The 14,468-nt window shown below is 43.2% G+C and overlaps 2 protein-coding genes across 5 annotated transcripts in view; both read right to left on the bottom strand.

The window, feature by feature from the left end:
* The window catches only part of CKMT2 (creatine kinase, mitochondrial 2), a 36,722-nt gene extending 35,629 nt beyond the window's left edge, over positions 1–1,093 (bottom strand). Inside the window, exon 1 of the mRNA XM_003981112.4 lies at positions 948–1,093. The gene's annotated coding sequence lies outside the window, so the exon portion shown is untranslated. The remainder of the gene's footprint in view (positions 1–947) is intronic.
* A 3,131-nt stretch (positions 1,094–4,224) lies between these two features.
* RASGRF2 (Ras protein specific guanine nucleotide releasing factor 2) overlaps positions 4,225–14,468 on the bottom strand; it is a 240,714-nt gene continuing 230,470 nt past the window's right edge. For all 4 annotated transcript variants that reach the window (XM_023257887.2, XM_023257899.2, XM_023257908.2 and 1 more), the window contains 4 exons: positions 13,576–13,655; positions 12,129–12,246; positions 11,506–11,574; positions 4,225–8,705 (listed from right to left, as the gene is read on the bottom strand). In XM_023257887.2, coding sequence (XP_023113655.1) covers positions 8,613–8,705; positions 11,506–11,574; positions 12,129–12,246; positions 13,576–13,655 — 360 coding nt within the window. In that variant the 3' untranslated portion in view covers positions 4,225–8,612. The remainder of the gene's footprint in view (positions 8,706–11,505; positions 11,575–12,128; positions 12,247–13,575; positions 13,656–14,468) is intronic.

The raw sequence follows: 14,468 nt of genomic DNA, 5'->3' as shown, positions 1-14,468 counted from the left end.
CAGACAGGGAAAGTGGCACTTCTGGAAACAGGGCAGCAGCTGAACGGGCAAAGCCTAGTCACGAGGGCACTAAACCCACCTCACGGGATTCCAGCTGACCCTCTGCGGGGTCGCAGAGCCAGGGCAACGCTGGAAGGAAGGTCTAAAGGGCAGCACTGAGGAGATCTGAAGAATCTGGGTTTGTCCCGGCACATCACTCTCCAAACCCACCAGAGCATTTGAGGGCAGAGATGTCATCCACTCAAGGGACAAAAGCAGGGTTGACACTAACCCCCTGCGAGCCAACCGAGCAAATAAGATGAAACACGTTTAGGCCAATTGCGCAGCATTTTTACTTCCACTGGGGGCAAAACAATTACTTGGCTCGTTATTAATGGATTAGCGATTTCAATAATGAATCTCTAGTAATAGTGTTAACCAGTTTAAATTGGGTCCAGCTGTTGGGTTAATTAGCAATTAGCTCCTTTCGAGGGCCTCCAAATGTTCATTTTCCACCTACTTATCCCAAGTCACCGATTTGCACTTTGATGCCACTGAGGTTGAAAACCAATCCCAGCCAACATTGGATTCGTTGAAGAGTAACGTCCCAAATTCAGAGACATGGAGGTTTCCCATCAAGAAAAATTCCTGATTTGCCGACAAAAACGAGGAGACAAACAAGGTGCGGATGCCAGCACCTCACTGCAAGGCTGTTCAGAGAACGGCCACCTGCGCCTGTGTGCGGGAAAGGGAGGAGGCTGCGGCTAGGGCCCACAGTCTGAAGGCTTCTTCAGACAGGCACCACCAATTCCTCACCCGGGGGCAGTGCCCACGAGAACGAACTGTTATCGCCGGACTACGAGGTCCCGCCCGCAGCCCTCGGCCCACTGCACACATGGCCCCTCACACTGGCTGTAGCAATGCCCCCGCTTTGCAGGAATGAAGCCTGGCTTCGTGAGCTCACTGACCTTGGAGCCGGAGTCTCCCGCGACCCGCTGCCCGCAAACAGCTGAGAAATGTACCGGAAGCTGGCGGGCCTTGGCCTTGAAAAGGCTCCCAGGCTGGGCGGGGCTGGGGCGCGCCTCCGCCAATCGCGTCTCTCCCGTCGGAGGTCAGGGCGCGCTGGATCCCACAGCGGTGCCCTTGAACGCTGGCCCGGGACTCTCCCCACTGGGCTGTCTCTAGCACCTGCCCTTTCTCTCAAGCGTTGCCCTCCCCCAAGTCCGGTGCTGGAGGCGGCCTCTCCCAGGGCTCTTCCAGGTTCCTGGGCCTGCAACCTGGCTGACTGGCCGCCCTGCCATGCAGCACCGGGCTTTGGCGTGGAAGCGCGCGGGCAGGGAGACTGCCTCACCTGTTCGGGGATTTGTTTCCACCTTCCCTCACCAGCGCCATCTCGGGGGCCCCGGCTAGCTCTGGAGAATGACTCCCTACGCCCTCCCCCCGCCCACCAGCTGAGGCCTGAGAAGACGACGTCTAAAGTTCCCTCTCGAGCTGCTAATCAGGCTCTGGGCGATTAGCAGGAACCAGACGATTCCAACTTGTTGTCTAGGGCCTGGGTTCGGGGACAACAATCACGTTTCTCTTTTAGATCAGGCAATCTGAGGTAGACTGCTAGACAATTTCACTTTCAATCGTTACCAGTTTAATATATCGCCCAGAAGGCCCTGCAGGCCACATCCCTGCTTAAAAATAGCCCTCCTTGGGACTTGCGCCCCAAACCGGAAAGGTTGACTGTAAATAGCTGTGACCCACGAGGACTTTGGCAGCAGCCCTGCCTGACCTTTCAGAGGGAGCTGCCTAAGTCTCTGGCGACTGTCACGTACCCAGCTTCTACGCCAGGGGCACACCACCACCAGCTGGTTCCTTTCCCTTTTTAATCAGGATCCAACCCGGAGCAGGGGGTGGAGCCCAGAAATAACCTTCTACCTGGAGTGGTTTCCTTTCAGAGTTTCCGCTTCTTTTAATTCTAAACCAGGCAAAAAATAAATATTTTACCTTTGCATGGGGTTACTGAGGAGGGCACATGAGGGGAGGGCACATGAGGGGACCTTCGGGGCTCTGGAAAGTTTCTTGAGTTGGGGGGGGTGATTGTGTGGGTGCACACATATGTAAAAATTCCTCAAGCTGTTCACATAAGATTCAAGCATTTTACTGTGTATTGCTCCTACCTCAGTTAAAATATATGCTATCATCATGACCAGGCTTACACTGAATTGAAAGTTTTTAAAAATGTTTATTGATTTATTTTCAGAGAAAGCAACAATCCTAAGCAGGCTCTGCAACAGTCAGTGCAGTGCCCCATGTAGGGCTTGAACTCACGAACCATGAGATCATGACCAGAGCCAAAATTAAGAGTCAGATGCTTAACTGACTGAGCCACCCAGGTGCCCCGGAATAAAAATTTTACAGAGTAATACTTACGCTTTCTACACTCTACTCAAATATTTTCTGGGCTCTTCTATGTTATTTCATTAAAACAACTGCAGATTGGGACTGTCAAAAGTGATTGCATGATCTAAAGAGTCAGAGTTTCTGGTTTGCACGTTCTGACATAATGGACCGTGGCCTCTCCTGCCCCTGGGAGGCCCCCTGCCTCCCCCCAGCAGAACAGGCAGTGAGCTCTGTGAGTTGAGGTGAGGGGTAAGGTGTGGGGGTGGGGCAGGGGGAGCCCAGGCTTATTTCTTCCTAAAATAGTTCTTTTGTGGGCACACGGTTTCCAGTCAGTTCAGACACCAACTGAAATAAATCCAGTGGCCCTGAAATAGCTGGATCCCAGATCCAAAAAATGATGAGGCTTATGGAAATATAGAGTTTAAAGAAAGACAGTTACAATGAGAAACCCTCTTCTTTTTTCCCCAATTCCTTACTAATGGATGTTTAGTGCCCCACCCCCACTTCCCAGCACCACCACCCCTTACCTCAACACTTCATCTTTTACAGGGTAATTCTAGATGAGTTAGTAAGGTCCGAAGAGGACAAATGGGCACATTGCTAAGAAAAGGGGGTGCCACTTTTGTTTTGGGGACATGGTCATCTTCAAGTTTATGACAGGGCGGGGGGGGGGGGCAACCTCTACACAGACTCAACAGAAATCCCACAGTTTCAGAAATCCTTCAAACATGATCCCTCTCATATGCCATTTCTCCCTTTCTCATCTCCGCCAACTCCCTTCAGAGCTCAGGGGCTCTACCCATACCTACTAGCCAGTATGGCCACTTGGCGGACTCTTGCCATATGGACAGGAACTGAAGTGAGGCTTGCAACTTGCTTTAGAGGAAGTCTGTCCTGGGATCATTCTCTTTTCCATTCCTGAATCCAGCCCAAGTCTGGATGTGGTGGCAGGTGAGGGTAATGCTGTGTGGGATGGCCGAATAATAAAATGCGAAGAACCTGTGCTCATGAGTCCGCACCAGCTGGATTGCTCATTTCAGAATTGGAAAAGGAAGCCAGTGAAATAGGAGAAACCCAAATTCTTCCTTACCTCAGTTCTCAACTTGTGTGCAACAGCTGCACCATGCTTTCTTCGGCTCCAAATATTAGCACAACTTTACCTACTTGACAAAAGTTAAGAGTATTTTTATTTTTTTAATATTTATATATTTCAGACGGGGAGGGGCAGAGAGAGAGGGAGAGAGAGATCCCAAGCACTGATCCGTGCTGTCAGTGCAGAGACTGATGTAGGGCTCGATCTCATGAAGCGTGAGATCATGACCCGAGCCGAAATCAAGAGTCAGATGCTTAACCGACTAAGCCACCCAGGTGCCCCAAGTTAGAGTAGTTTTAAATATACTGTTCCATGTAGCCATTACAGTAATTCTAAGGGCAGATAAGTATCTTTTTTTATAGGTGAGGAACTTAGCCTCAGATGGAGCTAATGATGGCTGGGCTAGGTCCACCTGAACACTCAGTCTGTTCATGAACGTTGAGTTGCCATTAAATGAACAGAGCTGTTTGGCAAGTAATGAGTTCTTTGTGCCTGGGGATGGACAAAGGTGGTCAAACATGAGCTGTGGGTATCACAGGAAAGCTTCAAGCACTGGAAAGACAATGGGGCCCGATGGCCCTTGAAATTTTTTCTGAGGTTCCCTTTAATTCTCCGATATTTTAGTGCCTACAACATGGGCTTCTTCCAAACTTTATTTTCTCCTGAGCTTTAGAAGTAAAAGAATATCTGAAGAAGCACATTGCTACAAAGAAGACTAGGTAGAAAAGTGCAAAAAGAATCAAATGAAGAGACTCATGAGATTTTTGAGAATCAAGAAAGGCGAAATTTAATTTGCATATAGGTGTAACCCACACCCCACCTGGCAAGTGTTAGGACACATCACAAACCCCTCTGTTAGAATCACAAATGGCAGCAGATTTGCAAAGTTACTGGACACAAACAATACACTTCTCAAAGTAACACATGGGTCTGTCCATCACGCTTGCACACACAAATAAGAAAGAAATACATTTAAATAATTCTTTGCCAAAGAGAGATGAGGATGGTAATCATGTTGCCTCACATTTGGACAGCACTTTACAGATTACAGTCTAACCCATTTTGTCCTGATGACAGCCCTGTGAGGTAGGCAGCACAGGAGTCACTCTTAGCTCATTTTGCAGACGAGGAAACTGAGGCTCAAGAAGGCTTCGGCGCTGGCCTAAGGTCTCCCAGCTTGCAGATGTAGATCTGGGCCTAGGACTCAGGGCTAGGGCACCTCGTCCAGCTCTTTCACTACTGACTTTCTAGGGATAGACAAAATGGGCTGTGCAAAAGACACTGGTTCAATATCAAGTAGAACTATTCTTTTTCTTGAGCAGATGAGGTCAAGTACAATCAACCTAATGTTAATGTCATGCTGTGTGGTAGCCAAGATAAATACTTTCCTGAATCATCCATGTGTTTATACGTACAACAAAATGGTTTTCTACTTTAGCTATGCCCTGCCTTAATTTTAAGTCACTCACAGCCATGGAAAAATGACACTATGATTAGATTTCATTGACCCAAGTCTTATTATCAGGATTCATGTAGTGGCATCTGTAATCAGTCATTATCTAAACTTACAGTCTGGTATCTTATTGAAATGAAAATGAATCTTGTTCATTTATTCCTTCTGGCTGTGGGCACTAGCCTGGCTCTGTTCTGGCTCTAATCTTTAGTCATAAATAATGTATTATTTATCCCACATAATATATATCCCATATATAATATACCCCATTTCAAAAGTAGTAAAAATGGGAAACTTCACAGGTTAGATTAAAAAAATATTTAAAGCAAAGAGAATCATTTTTTTTCAGGGGGGATAAAATCAAACTTTGAAAAGAAATCTAAATAAAATCCTTTATTTTAAAATAAACATTGATTTGGCAGGGGGGTGGAATAACCCCTCTATTGTATTACTCTTTTCAGTTAAGAATTTAAAAGTGGCCCAGTCATTACCAACCCAAAGTTTTGTGAGAGAAGACGAACTGGTCCCTCATCATATACTCCAAATTGGAATGTGATGGATTTTTCTCTTCCAAGTTATTCAGTATCTATGAGTTTCATTTGTTTTTAAGCAGTACTTTAACATGTATGAAATCTAACAAAGTACTGGGGGCTTTGTGTGAGAGCCACTCAAAACTATTGCAACAGTAGTTTAAAATTCTCCCTTTAAATTCCTTCAGAGAAACACTAAGGACAAGTGACAACGTTCTACTTCATGCCTAAGTCTGTCACATAATATACTGGCTTAAGTAAGAGATTTGTCCCTGCAGCAAAAGTGGATGTCTTAGTTAATAACCGAAGGCATCCCCTAAAAGCCCCAAGATAATTTCATAGACAGTACAAAATGTGGGTATTCATCTGAAAGCATGAAATTGGCTTTTACTTCTGATTTTCTAGGTTAATTTGGTAACAATTCAAGTGTTTGCTATTTGGTTGTGAGAGGCTGACCTGCCTTCTACTCTTAGAAATGGGTCTCATATAATGGAATATAGGCAGACACAGCTGGGAGTGCACACTCCAACAGTAAATACAAAGCTTGCAAGGCAGAAGAGGATGAGTGCTTTAACAATCAGAAGAAGCACTGCAAACTGCTCTTGGGGATTTTAAACGTGACCAAAGTGAGGTTTTTAAAATGCACGTTCTTTTCCCAGATGGCCCAGAAATGGTACAGGTCATGAAAAGGAGCTCCTTGGAGGTGGAGTCCTCACTTTCGCAGCTCCAGCAAAGGCTTCAGACTCCAGAAAGCAGGAAGGACGCATAACTCAGTAAAACGCTAAGGGTCACCATAGCAATTGACAGTGCCCGTGGATGACCACTAGGGGGCGCTTCCAACATTCTGCAGGAAATAGGCGAGAAAGCTTTGTCATTCGTTGAGGAAACCACAGCTCTCCAAAAGGGGAGGAGCCTTTGGAAATTCCTCTAGCTCCCATTTTTCTTTAGTAAGATTGGCTGCAGTGCCTCAGGAACATCTGCGTCAGGGAAATAAGGGTCCAAACTTCCCCGGGGAAGTGCACACAGAGTGACCTCTTCCCCTCTGGAAGACTCTGGGGACCTCAAAGCAGACCGCATGGACGTTTCCACATGTTGTTTTGCCTGAAACTACTATGCGTGTGGTCCTGTCAGGGATTTTTCCTGGTTTAGTCCACCTTCCAAGACTGGTTTTGAGCCAAGAAAGTTAACCTTTATTTTCCTTTTCTTCTGCAAGACCTTGAGGTGCTTGGTGCAATTGACATGTATTAGTTCGAATGCTCAGTTTTTGAACACTGAGAAATAAATTGCAAGATATGCATTGTTAGGATCCAAACAACCCATGCTTATCATGCATCAAGGTGCATCAACCTCTTATTTGAAACTAAAGAGAACAGACAAGCAGCTTTTCAAAAAAAGAAAAATAAAGCATCCATAAATAACCCTCCTTGGGTTTAGTGCTACACTGTTGGCTAATATGAGCTATTGAAAATATTTTTGGAATGGCCTTCAAATATTATAAATATTTTCTTTTGCTTACTTGGTATTTCACTATATAGCTATGTACAGAGATGGCGCTTACCATGCAGGAAAAATATACATTCTCCACCTCTATGGTACATTATGAAGGCTAGAATTTCCACTGGGTCTTATGAGCCAGCAAGTTGAATTTATTAGTCAGCCATTAGTTATAACAACATAATTAAAGTGCAAAGAAGGAAGGAAAGCAGCTAGATAGATCAGTTTTTTCATGGTCAGCATTAACATACTTCATGCCTCTAAGAGAAAATGTCAGGTGCAATAGGCTCAGGTAACAATAACTCTGTTATCTTTTTCTCTTTCTTCTTTTAAAGCAGAGATCTCCCTGAGAAGAGAAGAGGGAGGTAAACATGAGATAGCCCTATTTCTTCAACAACCAACAATCCTGGGAAGAGTAAGGTCACTTCCCCAGCACACGACAGAAGAACTAAGTCCTGCCCTTAGTTTTCTGATATAAGAGCTGTTGAGTGGTTGGTCCCATTTCCCATACACTCCCAGTACTTTCAGTCATAAATATCCCTAAAGTTAAAAACAAAGATGACCGGGGAAGAACTGTCTACCAACAGCACACAGAAGTGTGGGTTTTAAAAAGAAGATCCCATTAAACAACGTTTTAAAAACACAGCCAGTATTCATAGTGAGCCGAAAAATGGTTTGTATAAATAAGAAAAAGTCCCCACATTACTGCGGGGAGGGTGGTGGGGAACAAGCACAGCAAGGTGCAGTGATAATTTTCAAGGATATCTGATCGCTCAGCCTAAAACCCCCACAGCGCTTGGTGGCCCTCTGTCCTACCCCACAGCGTTCTTGGGGAGGTGTGCAGGCACCTTTTTGCAAACTCCGCGCCTGCCTCTCTGAGGGCACTGGCTTCTTGGGCACCACAGCCCCAGGAGGAAGCCCCGCCCCACTTGAAGTCAGCTGCCAGGCAGGAACCACGGGCAAAGCCTATTGAGTTGTTTTTGTTTTTTTTTTTTTTTAAGTTGCATTCACTTGACTTTCATCACGTCTTTCCTATCCTGTTGCCTAAAAACCAAAAAAGCAGTTTCAGAACATGCCATCCCTCCAATGTAAATATTTAGAATGCACTGAAAACCATGCACATGCTTGTACACTGAAATTGCTCGTGTGGTGGTCCATCCCTGAAGAGGAAGCCTCAGCTTTTCTGGAAGCTTATAATAAAGAAAACATAACAGAAGCAGTTAAACCCTAGGAGAAAGTTGGTAGTTGTACCCAAGCCAGTAAAGTGCCAGACAAGCAGCTCAGGCCTTTTCCACAGATCTTTGTCCCTGAGTTCTAACGGAACACGGGCAAACTCTGAAATCTACCTTCTTACCTGCTTCATTACAATGGCTACCAGCATCTCCTATATTACATTCCCTTATGAAAAATGTACCATCAGCTTTACTAAGGATCAGTCTTTTCACCTTCCCACCCAAGTCTGAAGCATCTGTCTTTGACCCCAAACAGCTGGGCTTCCCTGGCTGGAGACAGAATTCCAGTTGGGTTCCATCTTCTTCAGTGGACAAAGGAGACTGGCTTTGTCTCTATCCCTGGTCCACACTGCACGGTGGGAGGCATGGCATGCATGGCTCAGTTCTGTCCGTCCCACTTTCCATGAGAATTCTACGGAGTCAGGGGCAAGGCCAGATCTTCAAGCAGGGAGCCGAGGTTCAATTTTTAGTGACAGTTCATACAGCGTATCTTCATCTATGATGAGGGCTTTGTCAAGCAGGTACTGAGTCACCTGGAGGAACAGGGAAATCCAAGCTTTTGGTTCTTACAGAACACCAGTACTCACGTTTTCTGAATGGAATCTGACACAAGTAAACATTTTCTCTTAGACACTTAAAAAATGTTATGTAACTTCTTAAAAATCATGAATATTTTCTCATTGTAAAAAAAAAACCAACAACAATCACACATTTCCAGTCCTCTCCCAGCTCCTAACCACAGGCAGCACTGCTATCATGTGGTTTGTATCCTCCAGAGGGTTCTATCTTTCTAGATATTCAATGTACTTAATAGAAATCTTTTTTCTCTTATTAGTGGTATCCTACTGTGCATCTTCTTCTGGCTTCATCTCTTGACTGTAAGTCCGGGAGAGCCCTGATTACACAGAATGTCAGTACACAGAATGTTAACTGCTATACAGTATTAACCTGTGATCAGAGGTTATTTAACGATCCCTTATTGATGGGTGTTTAGCTGCTGTCAGTATCCCACTATTACCCAATGTGACAGTGAAATACAGTGAAATCCTCCTTAGCACGTTTCCTGTGCTCACTCAGGAATGTTCCTTTGGGACAGACAAAATGAAATGAAATGAAATGACACTAAGATAAAAATGTTGGGGCCTGGAGTATTTCCATGGAAATATTTCTTTAATTTTACCGATATGACTTACATAAGTAAAATTAATAGTCTGATCGGTTCTAGCATATATATCACAATACAGGACACCCCCGCTACCCCACGAAGTTCCCTCTTTCAGCTTCCCAGTCAATCTGCTCCCAGAAGCAGCCACCGCTAGGACTTCTGTTACCAGGTATTAGTTTTGTTGACTCTAGAATTTGAGGTAAGTGTGTGCTTGGTGTCCAGCTCCTTTCACTCAGCATAGTGTTTTGCGGTCCATCCATGCTGTGGCGTGTGTCATTAGTCTGTCCTGTCACTGCTGAGCAGTGCTGCACGGTGTAGATACACCACGTTCGTTTAGCAGTTCATCTGTTTGTGGACACCTGGGCTATTTCCAATTTTTGGCTATTATTAAGAAATGCTATGAACATCTTATACAAGACTTTCAACGAGCATGTTTTCATTTGGATAAACGCCTAGGAGAGGAATTCCTGGGTCCTAACGTAGATGCATATTTAATGTTTTAAGAAACATCCACACAACACAGTTTTCCAAAGTAGATGAACCATGTTCTTCTCACCGGCAATGTAGGAGAAGTCTGGTTGCTCAGTTCGTCAATTTTTAATTTTAAAAGATGATGTAAACTAACCTCCCAAATTGCTGTACCTATAGTATATGAGAGTACCTGGTATCACACACTGTAACTCATGTTTGATATTACCAATATTCTAAAATTCGTGAAAATGATGCCTCAGTAGAATTTGCATTTCTCTTCCTTCTCACCAGCGAAGCCGAACATTTTTCAAATATTTACTGGCCATTTTTGTTCTTATTCTGTGAGTTACCTCACCTGTTCATAGCTTTGCCTATCTTTCTACTGAGTTGTTTATACTTTTCTTACAGACGAATAAGAATACTTTTATTCTGTCTCTTTTACATGTTATAAAATATCTCCTCCTCTCCTGGTTTTATTTTTGCTTTTTAAAATAATTTCCTTTTGTCACATAGAAGTTTTTAATTTTGATGCAGCAAGCTTAACCAATCTTGTCTTTTGCAGCTCTTACATTCAATGCTTAAGAAGGTGTTTCTAATCTACAGGTCATGACTATTTTGCCCTATATTTTATTCACGTAATTTAATATTTCCTTTTACATTTAGATAATGAGCTCATCTGGATTTTTGGGTGTGTGAATGGTAGCAGATGGAGAGCCAAAATTCCTATTCCATTTACTTGAATGGTCAATTTCTTTCTGGCACTTTCTGTAAATGCCTCCTTTATTCCATATTAGATTTGCATATAGACAAATCTCCATCTTGACGGTATCCCACTCCACTGAACTTGTATTCCTGCACCAATATAGTCCTGTTCTATTCACTATAGTTTTAAGACACGTGTCTGTATCTGGTAGGGAAAGTTCTTTCTTATTCTTCTTATTTTTCAAAAAATCCTTGTCTGTTTTTTTTTTTTTTTCCCCTAAGCTTCCTTATGGGTTTCAGGATAAGTCTGTCAAGTTCTATAAAATAACAAGGAAAAACTGGCTTTGAGTTATATGGGAATCTTCTGTACTATTTTTCTGTAAAGCTAAAATGATTCTAAAAAATAATATCTATTAAAAATGAAAAAAGGAAAGGGAAGGGAAGCCCAGCTGTGGCTGGGATAGAGAAAGAAAGGGGGTCTATAAAGTGAGACGAGTCTTGAAAGATGAATAGGGGCCATGTAATGTAACACTTCTTGGACACATCTAGACCTTTTCTTTCTTTATCCTAAGAGCAATGAAAAACCTATAAAATATTTTATGCAAGGGACAAACATATTTTTACCTTGTGTTTCAGAGAGTTCTATCCGACTGTAATTTGTAGAATGGATTTTACATCCTAGAGTGAATGCAAGTAGACCAAGTAACAGATATTGGTAGCTTGGACCAGGGTGGTGGTGTAGACACATTAATGAGAAATATAAAATATACAATTGCTAGAACTTGATAAATTGGGTGTTCTTTTTGCCTGCTTTCTTTCTCTGTCTCTCTCTTTTCCTTCCTTCTTCTTTCTCAGAGTTGCCAAAGATTTGTCTGTTTTATTGGTCTTTCCTGTGAGTCAGCTTTTGGTATTATTGATCAACTTTACCACTGTTTCTAATTCATTAATTTCCGCTTTTCTATTTATTAATTCCCTTAACAACCACACAATATTACCTTTGACTGATGGTCTATTCGATAGCAAGTCTGCTGGAACTGGCGTATCTCTCTGATGATGTGTGATATCTAATAAAGAAACAATAACAACAAAAGCAAAGCAAAAGGATTGCATCACATTCTTCTGGGCCCTACCCACAAGCAGTCAGGCATTTTCTCCAGTGAAGTGTTGGAGCCGTGCCCTATCATTCTCTATGCCCAGGAGTTTCTTGCCCTTCAAAGAGTCACATGAAATGTAAACGGCAAGAAGATATTGCATTCACAATCAGAAGAACAGGTAGCACCGGGTGACCTCAGGTTCAGCAGGTGGTTTACCTCAGGTGGTAAATTCTGGGTGTTATTTTCCTGGGCTCCTTGCTTCTAACTTGGTGCTCAGAACCTGGTTGTCCAGCACTGCTCCATCTTAGAGAGTCATCCCTGGAGTTATTCCCTACCCCTTTGCCCAGAATGCAAGCTGCAACAGCCCTGCTGACAATCAGCCACATCACGTATTAAACCTGATGGCCCCCAACTCTTTCACCTCAAAATGAAAATGCAAACAGTAACCTCCATGACTTAGCCTCCCTCTTCTCTATAAGCCATTGAAGTCATCAAAATAGGCTGATTATGAAATTACTACCTACCATTCTCATTTTGGAGAAATTGACAAGGCCTTCCTCGGTAAAGTTTGGTGTTCCTTCTTCAATAAATGCTAGGTCTGTCAGGTACATCCCCAGATAAGGAACAGCTGGGGGGTTACAGCTGCAAAACCAAGGAACACTGTTCTCAAGCTCATTCACAGAAATATCGAATTCCCTCCCCTGTTTAACAGGATGTAGTATACTGCTTCAATCCTGAAGAATAAAGTCTTTTAATCCCATCTTCAGAAGCAGTCTCCTGATATTAAGAGTTTTAAATACATCTCACAATAGACTATAATAGAAAATTACAGCCCATACTTTACAATGTGTTTGAGACAATGGCGCGTTCAAACAACAGGATGCCTTATAGACAAATACAAAACAGGTGCTGGCAGTACTTGGAAACTAGCTGTATGAGTATGTAGGAACCCCCTGAGCCCTCACCTCCCTAGAGTGTAAACAGGAAACTTTAAAGAACTGGGTAGAAAAATCAATGTGATTAGAGCTTGTAAAGCTTGCGTTCTGATTTAGTTAGTATTTCAGTGTTTTAGAAGGTATAGACTTAATTAATATCACGACCGCACACTACATAGATGCCTTGTGTTTGGTTTTTGAGGGGGGTGCACTTGGTCTTCTCAGAGTCAAGAGTGAGGCCATGGACTTTTGGACCAGAGACAACTGGGTCTGAGTCCCAGTATGACCACGTACTGAGTGATGCTGGTCAACCTCTATGAACCACAGTCTCCCCATCTGTAAAATGGAGACAATAAAACTTATCTCTTTAGTTCACTGTCAGGCTTAAATCAGACACATGGAGCACTATGCACGGCGTCTGTCATGGAGTAAGGATCTGGTGTAGTTCTTCTACTGCTGTTGTTGTTCCTACAAGTCTTCTGTTTACTTATGGCATCACAGGACTAACATTTTCCAGAGCAAGTCAAGTATGTGCAGTAGATCATAAGAAAACCAGCTGCAGGAGAACAGGTTCTATTCTCTCTCTCTCTCTCTCTCTCTCTCTCTGTCTCTCTCTCGGTCTGTCTCAGGAGACAGTAATGACCCAGCAATAAAAGGCCACAAATACATAACAATAATTAATAGGTCCTAGAATATTTTTGAAAAGTCACAAGAAATCATGTGCTGTGCTTAGATTAATAAATATCAAACCAAGAAACTTCTTACAGTAAAACATGTTTGATTTTATAGTAAAAGCTGGCGATGTTTTCTTCTTGCTTGGGACAGTCTACATGCCATGAGTATATCCACAAGACACTGTATGCATAGGATTTCAAATGAAAAGAAAAATTAAGAAAATATCTAGATGATGGAAGTTATTTCCCATTTGTTTTTCTTTTCAAAGCAAAGTAGGAGGCAGGCCACTATGTGTATATTGTAAACATTATTTAAATATATTTTTGCATTATGAATAACTTAATAATTAAAATAAACATACTTTTTAAGGGTTTCTCTGAGATTTTTAAATCTTCCTTCAGATGAAACAGTCTTCTGAAGTTTGTCCATTAGAGCTTTTGTCTAGAAAGAAACAAATAAATTAGTATGTCATGAAAATTTTCCTATGTTTTGACAAGACAGGTAGGGTTACCAAAAGATGCTCAATTCCCTTCTACAGTGGCTGGGGACACCTTTGTCAGACTGTTGTTATGTGACAGACATGGGGCATTATGGTTAAATTTCATGTTAAAAAAAATAACATGTGGAGAAGAGAAAGTGACTACACTGCTCATTTAGCCAAAAAGAGGAAAATCCATAGAAAAACATTGCAATGGCACAAGAAACAGGGATGTAAAGAATTGACAAAGCACTGTTGAATTAGGGAACCTTAAAGGAGAGGTCTCATGTCAGGTGGTTTTCAGGGTGAATCTTTCTGCGTGTTAATTTCCAAATTATCAAACCACAGACTTGTTTGCTTGGCTATCTTCTACTACAAACCCCTTGTTTTGTGATCATAGTCATCAACTTGTTAGAGAAGTATAACTGATGTTTGCCAAGAAATAAAACTGTTGTCGACATCGATCTGGAGTCTCTTCCACGGACATGGGAGAATGGTAGGGTGGCCCTTGGGGGTGATGACCCACCCCTGGTAACACCCATGCCCAGGCAAGGGAGCAGGGACACTTGGAATGCCCAGGCTGGGACTCCTCAGATGACTCTGCCTCAGTCTGGGGAGGAGCTGCACGCTTCAGGAGAGCTTTCAGAATGACTCAAAGGGCTGCTTCCTCATCCTGCTTCCTGAGGACTCTGAAAGAGGACAGCCAGCAAGGTCTGGGCAGGGGTGGAGGGATAAGGAGGGGGCTGGGCTGGGCTGGGCAGGCCTCCTGCCTGGCC

The sequence above is a fragment of the Felis catus genome, chromosome A1 (assembly GCF_018350175.1).
Source record: "Felis catus isolate Fca126 chromosome A1, F.catus_Fca126_mat1.0, whole genome shotgun sequence".
NCBI classification, from domain to species: domain Eukaryota; kingdom Metazoa; phylum Chordata; class Mammalia; order Carnivora; family Felidae; genus Felis; species Felis catus.
Note: the sequence above shows the minus strand (reverse complement) of the source record. Positions and strands in the feature narration are given on the sequence as shown.